General features: G+C 40.9%; 1 protein-coding gene across 4 annotated transcripts in view; it reads right to left on the minus strand.

Moving 5' to 3' along the window:
* Positions 1–19965, minus strand: part of LOC132590232 (tetraspanin-4) — a 487277-nt gene that overhangs the window by 12346 nt on the left and 454966 nt on the right. For all 4 annotated transcript variants that reach the window (XM_060263204.1, XM_060263205.1, XM_060263202.1 and 1 more), the window contains 2 exons: positions 11542–11643; positions 1235–1366 (listed from right to left, as the gene is read on the minus strand). In XM_060263204.1, the coding sequence (XP_060119187.1) occupies positions 1235–1366; positions 11542–11643 (234 nt within the window). The remainder of the gene's footprint in view (positions 1–1234; positions 1367–11541; positions 11644–19965) is intronic.

Raw genomic sequence — 19965 nt, forward strand, 5'->3', positions numbered from 1 at the left:
CAGTTAATATGTCAGATCTGTGCGGCAATGGTGGTAAAAAAGGCAAACCACATTGAGAATTATTAGGAAAGGGATTGAAAATAAAATGACCCAATAATGTAATACCCTAAATAGACCTATGATGTGGTTGCCATATCTCCAAAAAAATATTGTAAAGTTGGAAAAAGTACAGATAAGGACCACCAAGATGATTAGTGGGATATAGCATCCTTTCCTATGAAGAAAAGCAATACTATGGGGTTTCAGCTTAGAAAAAAGGCAGCTGGGTGGGGACATGATGAATGTTTATAAAATTATTCATGGGGTAAAAAAAGTGTATTGAACTTTTCTTGGTTCAAATACTATATAAAGAACCATTTTCAATTTTTAAAACTTTAGACCTTCAAAGGAGCCATTATTAAACAGCTGAGATCAAAGAAGGAGTGAACAAGTCATGATGTACATTAAACTCAAGCCTGAGCTTTTGCTATTGTTGAGGAAGGGGGTGAGAGTGAGCTAGTCATGTCCTTGTGTTCTTTCTGAATCTTTACGAACAAAGCAGTTTACATTGAAATAAATGGAGGGGAAGCAAAGACTTTTTTATCTTCATTAAATGTCACACAGTCATTTGTGATGAAGAGATCACTGCAATCTTTTGATAGATGCTAGGTTGTGCTGGGATGAAAGCACCTGTCAAGCGCTGATATTTCTCAATAAGCAGTCTTTTGTTTTAAATCAAAGCTGTTTTGTTGTTAGAAATTCAGAAGCTGTACGAAGGACACAAGCCTTGGGAGTAATGACGTATACAGGGTTACACAGTTGCTATATAGGATATCTTCAAAGGTTACATTACAGATGCATACTTGAGTCATGGTTTCAAAGGTTACCAAACACTATCTTTTTTATTACTAAGGAATTTAGGCTATTAAAAACATCTCCCATTCTCACACTTCTCCAGCAGAAGATGAATTGTCTGTGTGGACCTGTGGGAGAGGCGACTTGAAAGTGGTACCAGCCAGGCTGTAGCATAAACATCCTTGAGCCAGATGGATTTATTAATTGCCTAATGGTTGTAAATAAGGGGGGAGCAGTAGAGAGCTGGTGACCTACTCTTTGTCTAAGAAACAATTATGTTACAGAAATAAGCATGCTTGACAGCACCTCTACAGTACTAGAACTTTCCGCTTTCCGGAGTAGAACCAGTACAATTCTAACTAAAGCATGGTTAGCATCACTAATTTTGACAACTACTCACTGCTTTCCACCAGGTCCCTGGGGAGTGAAGCCCACAGTTCTCACTGAATTCCAGGCAGCATGAATCCGGCACCCGTGTTGTATTGTACACCTCAAACCAGTCAGTGTAGTTTGACACTCCACAGCATCTGAACTGGAAGAAAGAAAGTATCCCATTTGACAATAAAAATGGAAAGAACCAAGACAGCCTAGTGGATTTGGCACATTGGATAGAGCCACTGTGTATCCTCCACATTTTACAAAATAGCACCCCCCAGAATCTAGTAGGGTGAATTATTTGGTAGAAGTCTCTGGGGTGAACTCAGTTATACTTGAAATACTTGAGTGGCTTAAATTTTTAGAATTTGTCATCAAACTTAAAATTCAAATTCTAAGATACCCAAACTTCTGTGTACTCAGGCAGCTTAGCTGAGATTGGCTGGCTCCCTTCGTGCTATTGAAATAGCTTAGGCAGTGGCAACCAGAAGACCTGTAAATACTCTCCAGATCCACAGTGATATTCTAGTAGGCCCCTTGCTGATTGATGATATTTCAGCTTAGGTGAGAGTGGTAATGGATTTCCAGAAATGCTCCCCACCTTCAGATGCTGTGAAAAAGGTGAGACAAGATGGTCTCCCACTTAAGCAATACCAAGCACAATCCTGATAGCAGAATGGCTCCCACTGAGCTATGATTGTTCAGTTCAACTAGAGGGGGAGGGTTTCCAGGCCACACGACTGACAGGTTAACCATTAAGTAAGCACAAAACTTGAGAACCTATTATTTTAGGACCTTGTGCTAGTTAACAAAAGTAAAAGAGAACCAATGTTCTATCAGTGACAAAAATAATCCGAGCATGAAAATCAATTTCTTGCTACCATTTCTTGTGCCTTGTTTTTTTGAAGAACCCCCCCCCCCCAAAAAAGTATGACTCAGCAAACTGTTTGTAGTCAAACACTGGATTGTCAGCAGTACTGAGTGCAATGATGAAAAATAATATGCATTATGCTATTACAAGTATGCTATTACCACCAGGAAAAATGAATAGCAAATGAAATGGTTACAGCTTTGAAACATGTTTTATTATATTTTTGTAAAGATGAGTAGCTTCAGAGCTTCACATGCTCTGCTTTGAAATTGTCTTTGACATTTAGTAATATAGATATTCATGATCTGGAAGCTGAGATTGCAAGCAGCAAACTTTTTCCAAGTCGCAGAGCACTAAACTTTAATATGTATCTTTTCTATCAGATCTACCCAGAATATGGATGAGAATTTTAGTACTTCAGGAACGTGAACAATTTATCGCTCTGGTTAAAAAGACAGGATGTTTTCTGGAAGAGTTTGAGCTTCCCTTACATACTTTGCTCTGCAAAGTGCTAAAATATGCTCTCCACATTCTTTGCATTTAATGCAGCACAGTGCTGCTTGGTCCATGGAACAGATAATCCATTGATGGATCTAAAATCATCTCCATCCAACGTACAACAGTCTATGTTGATTGTCTAGGTTACTATTCATTTCTGCTAGTGGAGGAGTCCCCAAGCTTTTTGAGCCTGTGGGCACCATTGAAATTTTGAGATGGAATAGTGAGCACCACCCCAAAATGGCTGCCACAGGATGTGGCATCCAACCCCAAATGGTTGCCACACTTTGCAAAAGAACAGCTGAAGGGGAATAAAAAGAAACAAAGAAAAACCCAGAGTGGGGGTGGAAAGAAAGATAAGGGGAAATAAACAAAATCTTTGAAGGAGAGATGGAATTACCATCCTTGATGCTTACAAGTTCTCCTGCTTCTCCAGCAGCAGCTGTTGCTTTGGCATTCATAGAAAACCCTTTCATTTGAATGAGAGCAGCCAATAATTTTTTTTTTCAAGTTAATAAATGATTTATTAGAAAAAGTTATTATACAATCGTATTAAAGCAATACAGAAAATACATATAACTTGGTAAATTTCACCGAACATATACCTCAAGAAAGAGGGAGGGAAAAGAAAGGGAAAAAAAAAGGGGGGGGGAGGGGGAAGGGGAAAGGGAAAGACCAATGATAAGATTACTACGTGAAATACACCAGGATTAATTATAACCACAAAAAATCTTTGTAAAGTTTGCTTTTGTTGTAGGAATTGATATAAAATGGGTCGCTGTCAATTTTCCCCAGAATAGGAAGCCAAACCGCAGCCAATAATAAGCCCTGCCTTAAAAAATTCCTTCCTACTTTCTGAAAAACTTTGCAGATGCTGGGGAGGTACTGGTGGGTGCCAGCCACAATGCCCATGGGTGCCATGGCACTAGTGCAACTTGCATGTTACACCACATCAGCAATATTTGTAATTTGAATTTGATTACCTACTTTAATCCCTACATTGTTATAGGATAATGGAAAGCCAGTGTACTTATAATTTTGAGATACCATCCATATTTTTATAATAGGAAAAAACAATCTGAACTATGTACTCCCAGCCCTTCTGAAGCAATCTTAGCATTCTTCTACTATAAGATTTGTGAGGAACAAACAGACACCAGAATAACTCAAGGCCTTGGGATGACGGGAGAAACAAACCACTGACATCACATTCAGAATGTGTCTTATTATATGAAAGAGCCTTACTGTTTCCTCGGTAGAAGCACGGGATTTTGAGAGATGGCTGTCATAGACTAAGTGCTTTGTTTACAATCTGAGAACTCAAGCATCTGTAGACTAGGCTGTTTCTACACTTGACAGAAGATCCTCTCTCTGCACATTTAACATGTTCATCTACATTGAATATCTCCATCACTTCTGTCTTGCTTTGCATTATCATGTCATCTACACTCATTTTCTTGAATTGGCACTGAAAGCGGTTTCACCCCGGAGTTGCTCCTCACTTTACAAGAATACTTTTGAACAGGAGTTTTCTGCAGTCAAATTCAATGCTCATAAAATCAGAATCAACCCTGAGTGTAGAAACAGCGTAAATCATCTCAATGCCATCTGGTGGCAAAACAAATGGGGAACTGTAGTTGTACCCATGATGGCCACATGGGGAACTTGGTGTTGTACACCTTCTTACAGTAAAGTTCGGTCACTCAAAAGGCTAACATCTAGATGTTTATTTCCTCTTATTATGGTATTAAATAATACTGCCTGTTTGATATTAGCTGCATTAGCAAAGGGGAATCTGAGAGAAATGATAATTCAAAACTGATTGCTCATTTGCAGATAAAAATCATTTTTATTGTCCTAGTAAATTAATGTCTTAAAATGACCACCATATATTTTAAGAAAGTTCCATATTCTATCTTCCCCACAACCCATGCTGAATAGATTACTGATCCTTCCATTTCCTTTCTTGAGACAGGATAAATATAGATCTGAAAGTAATCTCTGTAATAAACCCTGATTTTCCTGTGCAAATATGGGCAGTACAACTAAAATTATTGCCCTTTCCTATCTGTACACAGCAGATAAGGATTCAGAAGGTTGAACATCAAATCCATGCAAATCCATGCAAAGAATTTTGGCAGACAATGTAGCTACTCAAGCTGGAAAGAGAACAAGCCACTGGGATTATTACAAGCTTTTCCTATTGTGCAGAGTACAAAAGGAATATTGAAACACAAGGATCCCAGTGATTAATTGTACTAAATCTGGAGCAATTACAACCAGCTAGGGAGGGCATGGAATAATTCAGACAGCTTATGTAGCGTAGTACCTAGTAACAGGGTTTTTGGTTTTATTCGAGGAGCAATGACACAGGAAAGAAAGAGAGGTGTGTTTGTGAAGGAGGGAGATGCAGAAGACCGGCCTAGCAGAACTGTGCAAGTAGGGGAGCACTTGTGTACCCTCCCACTGGCCTCAGACTAAAAGGAAATGAGGTTTTTATCATCTTGATTCTTCTCTCCTGACCCTCCTCCTTTCAGCCCCAGAAGCAGGATCCAGTGTGTCCTCTCTGACCGTATGAAGGGTCTGTCTCATCCTGGGGCCAGCTACTTCGGAGGCTCCACTTCCCTGGAACTCTCATGAGCAATTCCTGTGGAAAGTTGTTGCTACCCCACAATGCAGCTACAACCCATCTCGTTTCCCCATCCCTGCCTCTATGCTCCATCAAACACTGGGCTGTTAAGGGGCCAGCGGAGCAGCAGGCTTTGCACCATGTGTATTACTGCTTTGGCTCCTGGACACTGAACGTAGGTCCCTGGCTATTCTCATAGTTACAGAACCCGGGGGTTGCTCAAGTCCCTGAGAGGAGGCTAAATAAGAAAAGGTCCATAGCCCGATGATTGGATTTATTATCCTCTTTTGAGAAAATATACTGATCCCCTCCTCCACCCCCCTGGAAGATGTTTGGCAGGGGGCTTGTTAAGGAACAATCTCAAATTGATCCAAACAAATGAGTGTCCATTTGGGGGGTGGGGGTTATAACACAGGCATTATCATTGTAGAGGCATGGTTCAGAACAGTGATATAAGACATATTAACAGCCAAACAGCTAGAAATTATTTGCAAAGAACTGTGTTTGTAATACTTGAAATGCAAACATCATCACAGGTCCAATTCCTCAAGGTAAGATGTTTCTCTGTGAGGCACAGCACCCACAAAAGGAGGAACCAACAAAGCCCCGTTTCTCCCTTCTCTTCTCCTTGGTGTGCAGACAGGAAGTGGTGTAGGCTGCTAAGTTGAATCAGAAGTTGGTGCACTTCTCCGTTTAGTCAAGTTACATAAGCTTTGGTTAGGAAACAGAGGGCTGAATTAGAGTAAGGGAGGTATATACACACTGCCTTGGCGTCCTGCCTATGCATGCTGAAGAAGGAAGGAAAAGGGCTATATTAAGCCCTCTGGGAGTCCTTCCAGATGTTCTATGCCTATACTTCTGTTTTTTTGCCAGCCTTGATTTTAGCCAGGTTCACGTTACTGCAATTGGGCTTGTTCTCCATGACTGGAAAAGCATTAAACTGGTCCTTTGGGTGGGCCTGCAGTGTTACACTGCAGTTACATGGCGTGTTCAGGTAAAAGAAACCCCCCTCCACAAGGGCCCCCCCCATTATTGACCTAAAATACATAAAGCCGAACAAGTAAATGATTCGATTTTGACATGGACCTTATGAAGTAAATAAAGACAATCACATTTTAATTCTTAAAGCTTGATATCTTGCAAAGTTCAGTATAATGTCCTACTGAAATGAATCCATGACCTTGTTTCTGACTAAATTTGGTCAGGAATAGTCTATGAGAACTATTAGGATATGCTAAGGAGACTATCACATAATTGGGTGACAAGCCAAAATCCAAACTGAACTTTACCCAGTCTGAGGCTTGTGAGCTGAGGTTAATCACCCACATGGTTGCCAAACAAATCTCTGAACTTTTGGGTGTGGCTCAGCAGATTGCAAAGCAAAATTTACCTACAAAGTTGCATGAGAATCGCCCCCACAGCGACATTGCTGGCGTCGCATTGGACCACGAAGGGTTTTAATTCATTGGGGTGAATTAGTATGGGTTCGCTGGTGAACAACCTTTTTAACTTGTTGAAGGCTTCTTGACAATTTTCTGTGCAATTTAATTTTGCTCCTGGCTGCTTGGCCTCTGGACCTTTCCCTTTCATTTTAAGCAGGTCCGCCAAAGGGAGCATGGTCTGTGCGAACCCCTGTATAAAATTACGATAAACATTTGCGAATCCGATGAAGGATTGGAGCTGTCTACGTGTCCTTGGGGGTTCCCAATCTGGTACGGCTTGTATTTTGGTGGGGTCCATTGCCAAGCCCCTCCCTGACACTCTGTAACCTAAATAATCCAATTCGGTCTGATGGAATTCACACTTGTATAGTTTTGCATACAACTGATTTTCATAGAGGGTTGCTAAGACTTCCCTCACTAATTTCACATGGGAGGGGAGGTCATTTGAATAAATAATTATATTGTCCAGGTACACCACTACCCCTCGATACAAATGTTTTTGCAGGACCTCATTTATAAAGTTCATAAAAATTCATAAAGGGTAGTTCCCAAAGTCTGTCATAAAAATGTTACATAATGGTGGGGGTGGTGATGTTTTCCAGCCTTGGGAACACAAATAGAAACCCTCACAGTTTGACAGGCAAAGCTGCCAATAACAGAGTTCCCTTCCCATTGCTCACAGTGGGAAGGAATGATGCATGTAAGAGTTGAATGAGCATGCATTCCCTTTGTTGGCAGGGTGTAATGCTTTGGGATGGAGCAGGTGTATTAGTGCACAAAAAGCTTTGCTGCTGGGCATGGTGGTGGGTTTGCTTAGCTAGCCTATTCAGTTAGGCTACAGGATCAGCTTTGCCCTGGATTTCTCTGTCAGGATTTGGTTCTTGTTAATTTTGGTGCAAAGGGTGGGGAAATCGGGATTGAATTCCTCTTTCACATAGGGGATGCACTAAAAGGAATGACAGGATTGCCCATTGGAAATAATGGGAGAGGCTTGAAGGCCTACTGAAGATAATGGGAACCAGGAATGCCAATTGACTTGCATGAGTTCCATTGAAAAACACTGCAGCACAAAAAAAGTTGCAAAGAGAATGTGGAATGGATTTTCCATCAAGGTCTCTGGACCCAGATAGACTACTCTGGGATGGAATGACAGTCCCTGGGAGTAGCAGAAATGTTCCAGGACAGGAATGACAGCCCCCAGAGTGGAACAAGAGCCTCTGGGAGCAGCAGAAGCATTCTGGGAATGAAATGAAAGGGCACAAAGTGGAAGGACAGCCCCTGGGAAGAGCACTCTAGGACTGGAATGACATGTTGAAGAGTAGAATGACAGCGCATGAGAGTAGCAGAAATGTTCCAAGAAAACTGTGATTGAATTCCTCTTTTACATAGCAAACATAGCACTTCTTCTGGTGGGGTTACCTGCCTGGCTCCAGAGTTACTGCCTGGGGTCCCTTACTTGTCTACATTTCAAACATCACCCACTTCTCCTTTGGGTCTGATCCATGCGGGTGCCTGCCTCATGCCAGAGTTAGGGTGAGCCATATGGTGAGAAAGGTTAGTTCCCAGGACTTGGCCAGGGCAGGAGGGTTGTCTCTGCCTGGTTATCATGCTGCCTATAGTGGGAAGGTGGGCCTAGGGAGACAGCACCACCCACTATGTTGTGGGTGGGTCCTGGGCAGGAGGGTTGGCCCTGGCCAGTTATGACCAGCCATATAATAATAAATTTTATTCATACCCCGCCCTCCCCGCCGAGGCAGGCTCAGGGCGGCTGAGGGAGGGTGGGCCCAGGGATGCAGAGCAACCTGCTGTGGGAGTGACTCCCAGGTAGAAACGACGTGTCTGCCCTTCCTTATGGTCACTGTGTCAGTAGTGGGTGGCCCAGGGAGAAACAGTCACCCACAAGCATGCGGGCCATTCCCAGGCCCTGGGCAAGGTGGGAAGGTTGGCCCTGCCCAGTAATCACTTTGACAGTCTGCAGAGAGAGGGAGCAGGCACTCACAAGTGTCCGGGTGGTTCCCGGGCCCAGGTGGGGTGGGCAGAATTGTCCTACACAATGATCACATTTTCAGTTGGATGGAGGGTGGTCTGGTCTATGCAGTCCTGAACCCACACCTGACATCTCTCAAAAGGGCACTTTTCTTGGAACACCTTGTTTTGAGATCTGTAATACTGACCCTCCCAAGTCCAATCTGCATGTAACTTGTGGGGCATGTGGAGAGGTATCCCAGGAAGTTATACTGAGTTGGATTCTTCTAGATCACCCATTCTATATACTCCTGAACCTGTGCCTGACATGTCCCTTGGAAGCCCTTTCCTGCAATGTCTTGTTTGGGATTCTGTAACTTGGACCCCTCATCAAACCTGAGTCATCTGGAGATGCTCTATGATTTTGGAGCCTCTAAGACCCCAACGGGCCACTTCCCATGCAAACCAGTTTGTGAACTGGGTTGGTTTGGGTTTGCAAATTGGTTCAGGACACACCCTAATTTGCTTCATTAACCTAACTAGGCTTTCCCGGTTCATGCCCATCCCTACAGGAGACTGCAGACAACCCCAAAAATGGTTGAGATTTGTGTGGGTGTATAAGTACAATGTTAGCAGTCAGACCACTCCTCTCGCAGAGGGGCAATTTATAGCTTAGAAGGGCAGGAACACCCTTCTTAAAATATCATTTCAAAAACTAGAAGTACAGGACATTGCCTAGCCCAAAATGACACAAAACGGATGCCAGTCAGAAACAAGCCTAGTTACTGTCTGGGGTGCCTTACTTGTCTTCATATCAAACCTCACCCCACTTCTCCTGAGCAAGTATTTTGGAAGGTGAGTCAGAGCAGCTGACTATCTACTGCTGCCTCCATGTGTATGAAATAACTATGAAATTATGGATCTGTCAGGATGTATTGACTCATCTTGAACTAATCTCATCAAATCCAAGCTAACTTCCTCTGGACCCACTTACCCTAATTAGTGCCACTTAATCAACTCTGAATTCTAGTCACCAAACATATTAGCTTTCCCATCTGGTACTTGCAGGGTCATCAAGCTTTGCTAACACCTCTTATCTACCTTAACAAAACCCATCAAGTTATTATTTGGGGGGCAAATTCCCAGGGTACATTTTGCCCTGTATCAAGAGCACCAAGCCACCTGTGCAGTGTATATGTGTGTGTGTCTTGGATCCTCCACATACACCTCCACTTTGGGCTCCCTTCTCTCATAAAACACTGGTCATTTTTCTGCATCCACAGACTTCTCCAAGAACAGCAATTATTGTCCTTTCCTAGCTTGGAGAAATGTCGACTGAGCGGTGACATGATAAAGGTTAACAAGATTATGCATGGGATAGAGAAGGTAGAGAAAGAAATACTTTTCTCCCTTTCTCACAATACAAGAACTCATGGACACTCAGTGAAATTATTGCACAGTCGGGTTAGAACGGATAAAAGGAAGTACTTCACCCAAAGGGGGATTAACATGTGGAATTCACTGCCATAGGAGGTGGTGGAAGCTACAAGCATAGCCAACTTTAAGAGGGGATTGGATAAATATATGGAGCAGAGGTCCATCAGTGGTTATTAGCCATGGTGTAAAGAGTCGCTGTGCAACTGAACAACAACAACAAATTGTTGGAACTCCTGCCTGGAGCAATGATGCTTTGTATTCTTGGTGTTTGGGGGGGCAACAGTGAGAGGACTTCTAGTGTCCTGGCCCCACTGATGGACCTTCTGATGGCACCTGGTTTTTTTGGCCACTGTGTGACACAGAATGTTGGACTGGATGGGTCATTGGACTGATCCAACATGGTTTCTCATGTTTTTAAATAGCTTTCCACCTCTCCTCCCTATATTTCTCTTAGTTAGTTCTTGTGTGTGTGTTCTGCGTATATGGTTTTATTTCTCTTTTTCTTAATAAAAACCTTTCCAGTTGAACATCTGCCTTGTTTACTTCAAGAGTTCTCTTAAAGGGAAAAATTCCCATAAACATGGAGGGAGAATCCCAGGTACCCCTCTTGCTCTGTCTCCCTAAGGCTAATTCCCCCAGCTAATTAAGAAACCACTTATTTGACTAGCAACAGAACCTAGTGGAATGTACTCAGGCACAGAAGAGAGTGAGAGGAAGTGGAAAGATCAAAAGACCCAGCGCTATGTAAGTGCTAGAGAATCCAAATGACTCTTTTCCTCTGGCATCCCATTATGGTCCAAAAATTTTAATGGAAAGGTTATATCTCCTATCTATTATCATTTCATGAGCATGAGAAGCTGGGCTGTGTTATCATTAACCAACTTTCACCACTGTGCTGCTAAAAATAGATGTAATTCATCAGTTTGGATGTGTGCCTGTCTGGATGGCTAAAAGCATCGTGCAGATGAAACTGAACCCAAAGTTGCATCTCCTGTAGTCAGTAATAATCCCAGAAGGGTAGTCAAGGTTGTTGCTGCAAACATAAACAGGCATCTAGTAGCATCTTATTGACTGAAGAGACTAGTGGACCACTACAGTACATCTTATGAAATGAGCTCTAGTCCACAAAAGCTTAATTTTTAAAAAAAGCCGATATTTTTTGTTTTTTAGTCTTGATGTTACTATTAAAGGTAAACGTAGTCCCCTGTGCATATCAAAGGTAGTCCCCTGTGCAAGCACCAGTAGTTACTATTAGATGCCTATTTATTACTCCTATAGGTAGGCTTTAATATAGCTACAAGAAAGACTGTTATGCTACAGGATCCATGGGTAAGGTACAATAGAGGTGACAGATTTTTATAGCCCCAGAAAAGAAACCAACATTAAAGCTTTCTCATTATACTGGAGATTCAGCCCCAGACGTATCCAAGATTGGGGAGGGGAGGCGGGAATGAAAAGAACAACAGCAAAAAAAAAAAATGTAGGCTTACATCTGTTTGTATGATGCTCCATGCATTAGTTAAGCCAATGTTTCCATCAGTTCCATACAAATGAAGCCCTTTCTTCAGGTCCCGCTGAGCATACTTATCAATCTGGAAACAAAACACATACAGTTGTATATAAGTATGCTGGATAAGTACCTCCACGATGACACTTTACAGCTTAAGTTTCCCCTGGGAAGCCATGGCAATGATAGCACCAGAAGTATGACTTGTATGTAAATTGTGGCAAACAGCTGGGTGACATTGTGATCCCCTCAAACTATTCACCAGTAAAAAATGTATATTGGATGTAGGACCATATCTGCATTTTAACAAAAACAACTTAAGATTCCTAATTGTATGACTTTTAACTTTACATCTGTACATGAATAAAATAATGATTCTAGAAAAAAAGCACTCTTTGTTTTATTGTGCCCACTGTGACGTATGAGTGTATTATCTCAAAAGAGGCATTCCCTCATGTTCAAAGGAAAAATGCATTCTCTGAGTGGATGCCTGGCAACCATGGATTTGTAAATATTCACATTCAAAATGATGACTTTTTAAAAAACTGTCCAGTTTATCAGGGCGCATTGAGTAAATGTTGCAACTGTAATCTAGTATGAAAGTAATATTAACCGATAGCTGATTCTTCTGCCCCAAGTTCACTTATTTACAATCATATCCTGATTCTAAAGCAGAGGTTTGTGCATGTTGCATCTGGCTTGTGTAGTGATCTTTTAAAAGGATAATACCCTGTGTTTACATCTGTAGAGTTCTTTTTGGCAAAGGATTTATTTGTTATAAAAAATCACTTAAACAGCAACTTTCTCTTACGTTTTTGAGCTGCCTCCTTTATATTTTCACTAAACTCCATATGGCATAAACAGAAAATAACCCTGTGTGGAACAGCTCTATGTTATGGAATAACTGTCAGTGCTGCAGATGGGAAGAACTGCATTTTAGCCGTCTGCTTCCAAGAATAGTTCCACTTAGCAAAAACATAAGTCTCAATAGAAGTAAACAAGCTTCTGATTTATAGTCATATCCATTTGAAGAGTTTTATTTATGGCTGAACCAAAATAGGATTCAGAGTGAGTAGAAGGCTTTTCACATGCATGTTTGCCCCCTGCAAAAAGTATCTTTGGTGGTAGTGTTATTTTTGTGCAGATGGTGCAAAGTGTGTGCTGTGCAGCTCCATAACAACCAGTCAGAATGTGGGAAATATTTCCAGGCCACACTCCGAACTGGTTTTACAAATCTCATAATGCAACCTGACTGGCTAAGTAGCAGCCCACATTCACTGAATAATTTTCAATTTGATGGAATCATGCCCTGAAAGAGAAGGAAATTGTATTTATGGAGCAACAAAATGGAAGGCAGGGGGACATACTGGCACTGACTAGCCATGAACTGGATAAAAATGTTACCTTGGAAGCATTCTCAGGATTTTAAATTTTACTGCTGGGATAGGTGAAAAATAATATGTCATCTAAGCCCTACCACTGGTCTGTTTTAACTTCAACGAGATGTGAAGGAGCAGCCTTCACTGCCCAGTTTGAAATCAAGAGGACATAAAAATGACCATGTTTGGACTGTCCTATCTTATTACTTTCTTGCTGAGGTTGTCATTAAAATGTGCAATGTCATAGAATGTTTTCATACATGAGTTGGACTGCAGCTCTTTTCAGTTAAGTGTACAAAACCAAATGCTTGTTCATATTATGAGAGCTTCTCTCCAACTCCACCAATGAGTTGGAGACAATACAAATGAAAGGTACTCATCATGAAGATGACCATCCTTGTCAATGTAGTTTAGACATTCAATAGACAAGCCCAGTTGAAGCAGCAGCCACATTAAGCCTCATACATGAAAATGGCAGTGAACACCTCATGTAGGAAAGTGTTCACAGCCAAAAAGTGGCCTAGAGGAGCCTCTTCACATTCCTCATTAGGTCTGAGACAGGATTCAGATGAGAAGTACAAGACAGACAGAAGTCAGCTAAGAGCATTTGTACCTTTCAACCTTTCTGCTCAAAAGTTATGCCCCCATTCTCTTTGACACCAGAACAATCTGTCAGTGCTCTTTCAAGCAATTCAAGTAATGAGCATTGACAGATTGTTCTGGTGTCAAAGAGAATGGGGGCATAGCTGCAAAATAACTTGTTTTGCACTTTGCATAGGATGCACAGCAACACAGAGTTGAGATGAAAGTTACATATCCCAGAGCATCTGCAGAGAGAAATGCACAGTATCTCCTCTTTGTTTTATTGCTATGGTACTGGGAAAGTAAATACATTCCTCCAGGCAAAGTTATATTGTCTGGAGTCAAGGTAAGAAGATAGGTATGAAGAAATTATTCACAGGGTGTTCCAAGCTCCATAATTACACTATTAACAATTACAGTGTGCTGTAATCTTGATTTAAGAAGCAGCAGGTAGTTTTACCTGTACAGTGCAGCTGGTAGTAGGACAAGAGAATGCTGCAAAATTTTCAGTTAAAGCATTCATTTATTGACATAAAAAGTTTGCTTGGCTCATGATGAAGATGATGAAGAAGAAGATATTGGATTTCTATCCCGCCCTCCACTCCGAAGAGTCTCAGAGCGGCTCACAATCTCCTTTACCTTCCTCCCCCACAACAGACACCCTGTGAGGTGGGTGGGGCTGGAGAGGGCTCTCACAGCAGCTGCCCTTTCAAGGACAACCTCTGCCAGAGCTATGGCTGACCCAAGGCCATGCTAGCAGGTGCAAGTGGAGGAGTGGGGAATCAAACCCGGTTCTCCCAGATAAGAGTCCGCACACTTAACCACTACACCAAACTGGCTCTCTCTGATATGAATTAAATGCAGAAACAGATTTTTGCATTCTCATTACTTCTTACTTTACAGTAGATTCTCTTTTATAGGGGAGAAATGAGACACTTCCCTGAGCAGGGCAGGTGGACAGATATTGGTGTCTTTTAGGAACTAAGTTAAAGTGAGCTACATTGTTCCTGAAAATAAACTGCAGAAGCTGAAATGAAAGAGGAATAAAAAAGGCAACTTAGAAACTGAAGAGATTTGACAAATAAAAAAGGATGTGTCGGCCTGAAAATAAGAATAGTTTGGAAATGGCTCCTTAGCCCAACGAGGCCTTTACTTCGGCCTATATTTTATCTGCGGATTACATCTCAACTCTGTGGATCGGGAGGTGTCCAGGCTGAAATAGAAGACTAAAAAGCACTTTTAAGGAGATGCAAAATGCCAAGGTGGCTTTTCTTTAGTCAGTTCTGCAAGCCATTTGACATAGCTACACAGCATGATTATCCCTCTAACTAGGCTTCCGATGTTGGACTACTTAAAGTAATCTTCATGTCTGGCTTCAAATCAACAATTTTTAATAACCCAACGTCAACATGTCTACAATGCTTGGAGGATCCAGAGCAACAGGTGTGCCCTAACACATTTTCTCATTTGACAATAGATTGCTTAACCAGACATTTCTGCTCAACACGGTAGTATGCTAAAGAATCACCTTTATGCAACTTCTACACATTAGCAGGTGAGACTCTGGGCACTCTTCACCTTTACCCAGGACACCAGCCCTAGAAACCATAACCAGTTAACCTGATTAACAGCAGATATTTTATGGGTGCATGTAATGCCCGCTGAGGTATAGCAAGTTTGTCCTTCCAGCTATGCTGGAGATTTTGTCCAGGGAAACGAGGGTTGTGTGTGTTGCAAGGATTATTTCCTTTCTCTGTAAGGAACAGTAACTAAACCAGTTACTCAGCCAATGTCTGGCATTTAGGGTCAAATTTCCACTACTCCAAGGTGTCTATGAGTAAAGGTAAAGGTAGTCCCCTGTACAAGCACCAGTCATTTTCGACTCTGGGGTGACATTGCTTTCACAACGTTTTCACGGCAGACTTTTTACGGGGTGGTTTGCCATTGCCTTCCCCAGTCATCTACACTTTCCCCCCAGCAAGCTGGGTACTCATTTTACCGACCTCGGAAGGATGGAAGGCTGAGTCAACCTTGAGCCGGCTACCTCCCTAGCCGCCCTGAGCCTGCCTAGGCGGGGAGGGTGGGATATAAATAAAAATTATTATTATTATTATTATTATTATTATTATTATTATTATTATTATTATTATTATTATTATTATTATTATTATTATTATTATTATTATTATTATTATTATACCTGAACCAGCTTCCACTGGAATTGAACTCAGGTCGTGAGCAGAGGGCTCTGACTGAAGCAGAGGGCTTTACTGCATATTATTGTACTTGTGTCTATGAGTACACAAGTACAATAATATGCAGCTGTGCAAACTTATGGTGTAAGTGGAAAGACTAGGGTTGCCAGTCTCCAAATTGGGGGGCGGGGGGTGGCATTCTCCCAAAATTGCAACTGATCTCTAGAGTCCAGATCATTTTCCCTGGAGAAAATGGCAGCACTGGAGGTCAGACTCTATGGCATCACATCTCTGCCACACACTCTCCACTCCCCAAACTTTACCTCCTCAAGTTCCACTCCCAAATCTTTGGGAATTCCCCAATTCAGAATTGGCAACTGTAAAGAAGACCAGTGTTGGAAGGATCTTTTTTAATTCTTCTCTTTTTGTTGCTCTGCCATCTGCTTTTTCTTATTTATTTATTTATTTATTTATTTATTTATTTATTTATTCAATTTTTATCCCTCCCCTTTCCCCAACTGGCAGGACTCAGGGTGGCTTCCAACAATTCAATACAATAAAATCAGCATCACAGCTTAAAACCAAACCTTACATTTAAGACTTAAGAATCAAGTCAACATGGCAAAAAAGTAGCTTGCAATGGGAGGGTTCGGCTGAAAAACCACCAGAGAAATGTTTTACAGGCCCCTCCCTCTCTGTGTAGGTCTTTCAAGGTACCCTATGGACACCTTCAATGAAAGATGTATCAGTATATCATATCCTTTTACTCTTGTTCGCCTATTTTTCTCATAAAATTGGGATGTACCTGAAAATCTAGTCTCCCTTGAAACAAGTTTCTCCATACACAACTCACTACATTTAACCCTTATCACAGAGATTACAAAACTTTTCTTTAATGAAAGGGCTTTCTACCTAATGAAAAATATTCCAATCTACTGCCCTCTCCAACAGTCATGTTACAAACTTTCTTCTCTCCCAGAAACAGTACAGACTAGGGAGAGCAGCAGAAATGAAACTATCGGCTAAGCAAAACACCTCCAGACCTGTCCAATGAGTTCTTAACTGTTCCATTAAAATCTCCCATTAACAAAACTTGGTCATAGGTCAGTTCATCAAGCTGTTGTATAATATCTTTTAAAAAACATCCTTTGCGCCATTAGGCGCATACAATCCCAATGACAACTTTTTTTTCCATTTAATATTGTCTCTACTGCTACAAATCTCCATCTTTATCTTTAAACACTAATTTTGGCTCCAAGTCTTGTTTAATATAAAAAACCATTCCTCTTTTCTTCTGTTCAGCCAATGAAAAAAATTCCACTCCCAATTGTTTATTCCATAAAAAATTATAATCCTTTTGTTTAATATGCACTTTTTGCAAACAAATTATATTACAATTTTGTTTCTTTATCCAATGAAACGTTGCCCTTCTTTTTTGTGGTGAATTTAGTCCATTAACATTCCAAGACAGTAATTTGTCATCCATCATGGTGCAAATTCTTTATTTTCTTCAAAAAATTTACGCATATCCTGTGCATTTGTAATTGTGATTCTTTTCCCCTGGAGTTCAAAACTCAAACCTTCAGGTATTATCCAGCTAAACCTCATTCCATTTTCTCTCAGTTTTTCTGTCAACTTTTTATATGTTCTTCTGTCATTTATCACTTGCCTTGGCAGCTCCTTCATGATTCTCACTTTACTGCCTCCCACTATCAATGTCTTCTCAAAGTTTTTATTCATGATCCTTCCCACCATTTCCTTTGTCATAAATCTTAGGACAACATCTCTTGGTAAGTTATTTTTCTTAGCATAAAGTGAATTCACTCTATACATATGATCATACATGTTTTTAGTCTCTTCAGGGTCTTCCTCTAAAAATTATGCCATTATTTTTATTATATATTCTTTTAAATCACCATCCTCCTTTTCAGGTACTCCTCTCAGACGTATCTGAGTCTCCATCAATTTGCAGTCATGGATTGTCACTTTTTCTTGCATTTTCAACAAGGTGGAATCATATACATTCATTCTACCTTCTGCACTTTCTTAGATGTTTCCTCAGTTTCCTTTCTGAGATCTTCCATGTCTTTTTTAATCTCTGCAATAATTTCTTTTTTTTATTCATTCATCATCTCTCTCACCCCTTTCATCATTCTGGCCTCCATTGCCTCCAGTTGGTCCTGCATTTTTTCCAATGAAGTAGCCCTTGTATGGGGCTGCTTGTGTTCAGACATTTTAAAAAACAGCAAAAATTTGAACCTCACCAATTTCCAATTCGACTATCAGATTCAAAAGAATAGGACTTGCCCTTTATAACAAGCCCAATTTTGCCATCCTCGGAGCTCCCAAAGTCCAGATATTTATTTTTAAAGATTTTAAATCTTCCAAAATGGTGGTCGCAACTTTTTACTGCTCCCTACAATTTTCCCCCTTTTAAAAACGTCCATGGTCCATACAAATAATATGACCAATAGTATTTATCTTCTTACCCTCTTCTCAGTTAACTCCAACAATTTTTAATGTCCCGAATTCTTTAAAAACATTTTTTTATTTTGACCTCCCTGCAATGGCCGCCGATGTTTCTCAATAGTAATAAATTCCTAGAGTAGGTTTTCCTTCTTCTACTTCCTGCTTTTGTTGCCACGAAGTCTCATTCACACTGGTAAGGAGATCTCATGATACTTGACGTACTTCCTGTCTTGCTTGAATATGCTGCAGGTCTATGACGATGGTACTCTTTTTTTCCAAAACTGCAAGCAGACTAAACAATAAATTCCTTTCCACTTTTTAGTTCTTTTTAACACTGTCCTTTATATTTATAAAGTCCAAATTTCACCTCTTCCTCCCCTCTTCTCCCAGACTTTTTAGATTTTCCTTTCCCACCTTTTAAATTTATTCCATTAAGCTGTAAATAGTTCCGGAATGAAAGATAGTAATCTGTACCTTCTCTTCCAATTATCCAAGTTCTCACCGGTCTTTCAAAGCGTTCGATGTCTAGCAAAGTCCAAGAAGGTTAGGATCCTGTCGAGCTTATGTCAAATAAATGACTCTGAAAGCTTCTGCAGATGATGAAAATGCAACTCTTCCTGGAGACCCCTCAAAGAAGCCCCCCCCCGGGACTCCCTTTTTTTCTTCGCTTCTCAAATAGCCAAGGTAAATCTCCTCGAAGTTTCCTGTGCATATCTTGGACTAATCTCTAACTGAGAAAAGTAGGCAGTAGGCATTAAATTGCCTTCCTCAACCCCGAACAGAAGTTTCCTGTGCATATCTTGGACTAATCTCTAACTGAGAAAAGTAGGGAGTAGGCATTAAATTGCCTTCCTCAACCCCGAACAGAAGCTCCAGCCTGCTCCCGTTATGAGAAGCAGCTCAGCTCGACATTTTCCTCCCCCAGAAGTTCCCCAAAGTAAACTAAGAGACTTTTAAAGGAGAAGCCACATGGAATAAATTATTCAGGTGGAAAGTGTTCACACAGTGCTAGGGACTTCTATTTGAGAAGCGAAGAAAAATTTTAGATGCTACTTGAAATTGCTGTCTCTGCCTGAGAACTTCCTATCCGGTAGAATGGAAGGGGTCTGAAAATACACACTGAAGAAGATTTCCTTTTCTGAGGACATGCCAGGACTGCATCTGCCAAGATTCTAAGGAGGTGGTCTGGGTGATGGAAGCCATGTGGGACTGGCTTGCTAATTTTTAAAAAATAGTTTCCAGAGATGACCTATGCAGAACCCATGCAAAAAGATGTAGACAAATTCGGTAATTGGAAGATTATTTCACCTCTGTCATTTCATTAATAATTACAGGGTGATGTTTTAGACCTAGGGAAAGAGAATGGTATTTATTACTCATTTCTTCATTTTTTTCCAATGTACTTAGCTGCTCACCCACTATATTCCTTTCCCTTTTATATTCAGTGATTTTAATTACAACCAAACTTATGTCTTTGGCTTCTTCCACATGGCAAGGATTCTGCATATTGCTCTCATCACCAGCACAAACACAGAAGCAACAGAGCTTCTAGGTGGGAGTTAGTGTCATAGGGTGCCCCCCCCATCTATGTATGTATTAACATACACAAACATTTTAGAAGTAATAAAATAAGTTAGTATTTTCTTAAACTAAATTAATGCTCCTTTTCACAACCTAAGGGCAATGTAGCTGGCTGGATCTGGAGAGAGTATATATGTATGTCTGTATGTCTGTGTGTGTGTGTGCGCGCGCGCATTATCATGAGCTCATGACAGTGTTCCC

Source organism: Heteronotia binoei, chromosome 21 (genome assembly GCF_032191835.1).
Source record: "Heteronotia binoei isolate CCM8104 ecotype False Entrance Well chromosome 21, APGP_CSIRO_Hbin_v1, whole genome shotgun sequence".
NCBI lineage: Eukaryota > Metazoa > Chordata > Lepidosauria > Squamata > Gekkonidae > Heteronotia > Heteronotia binoei.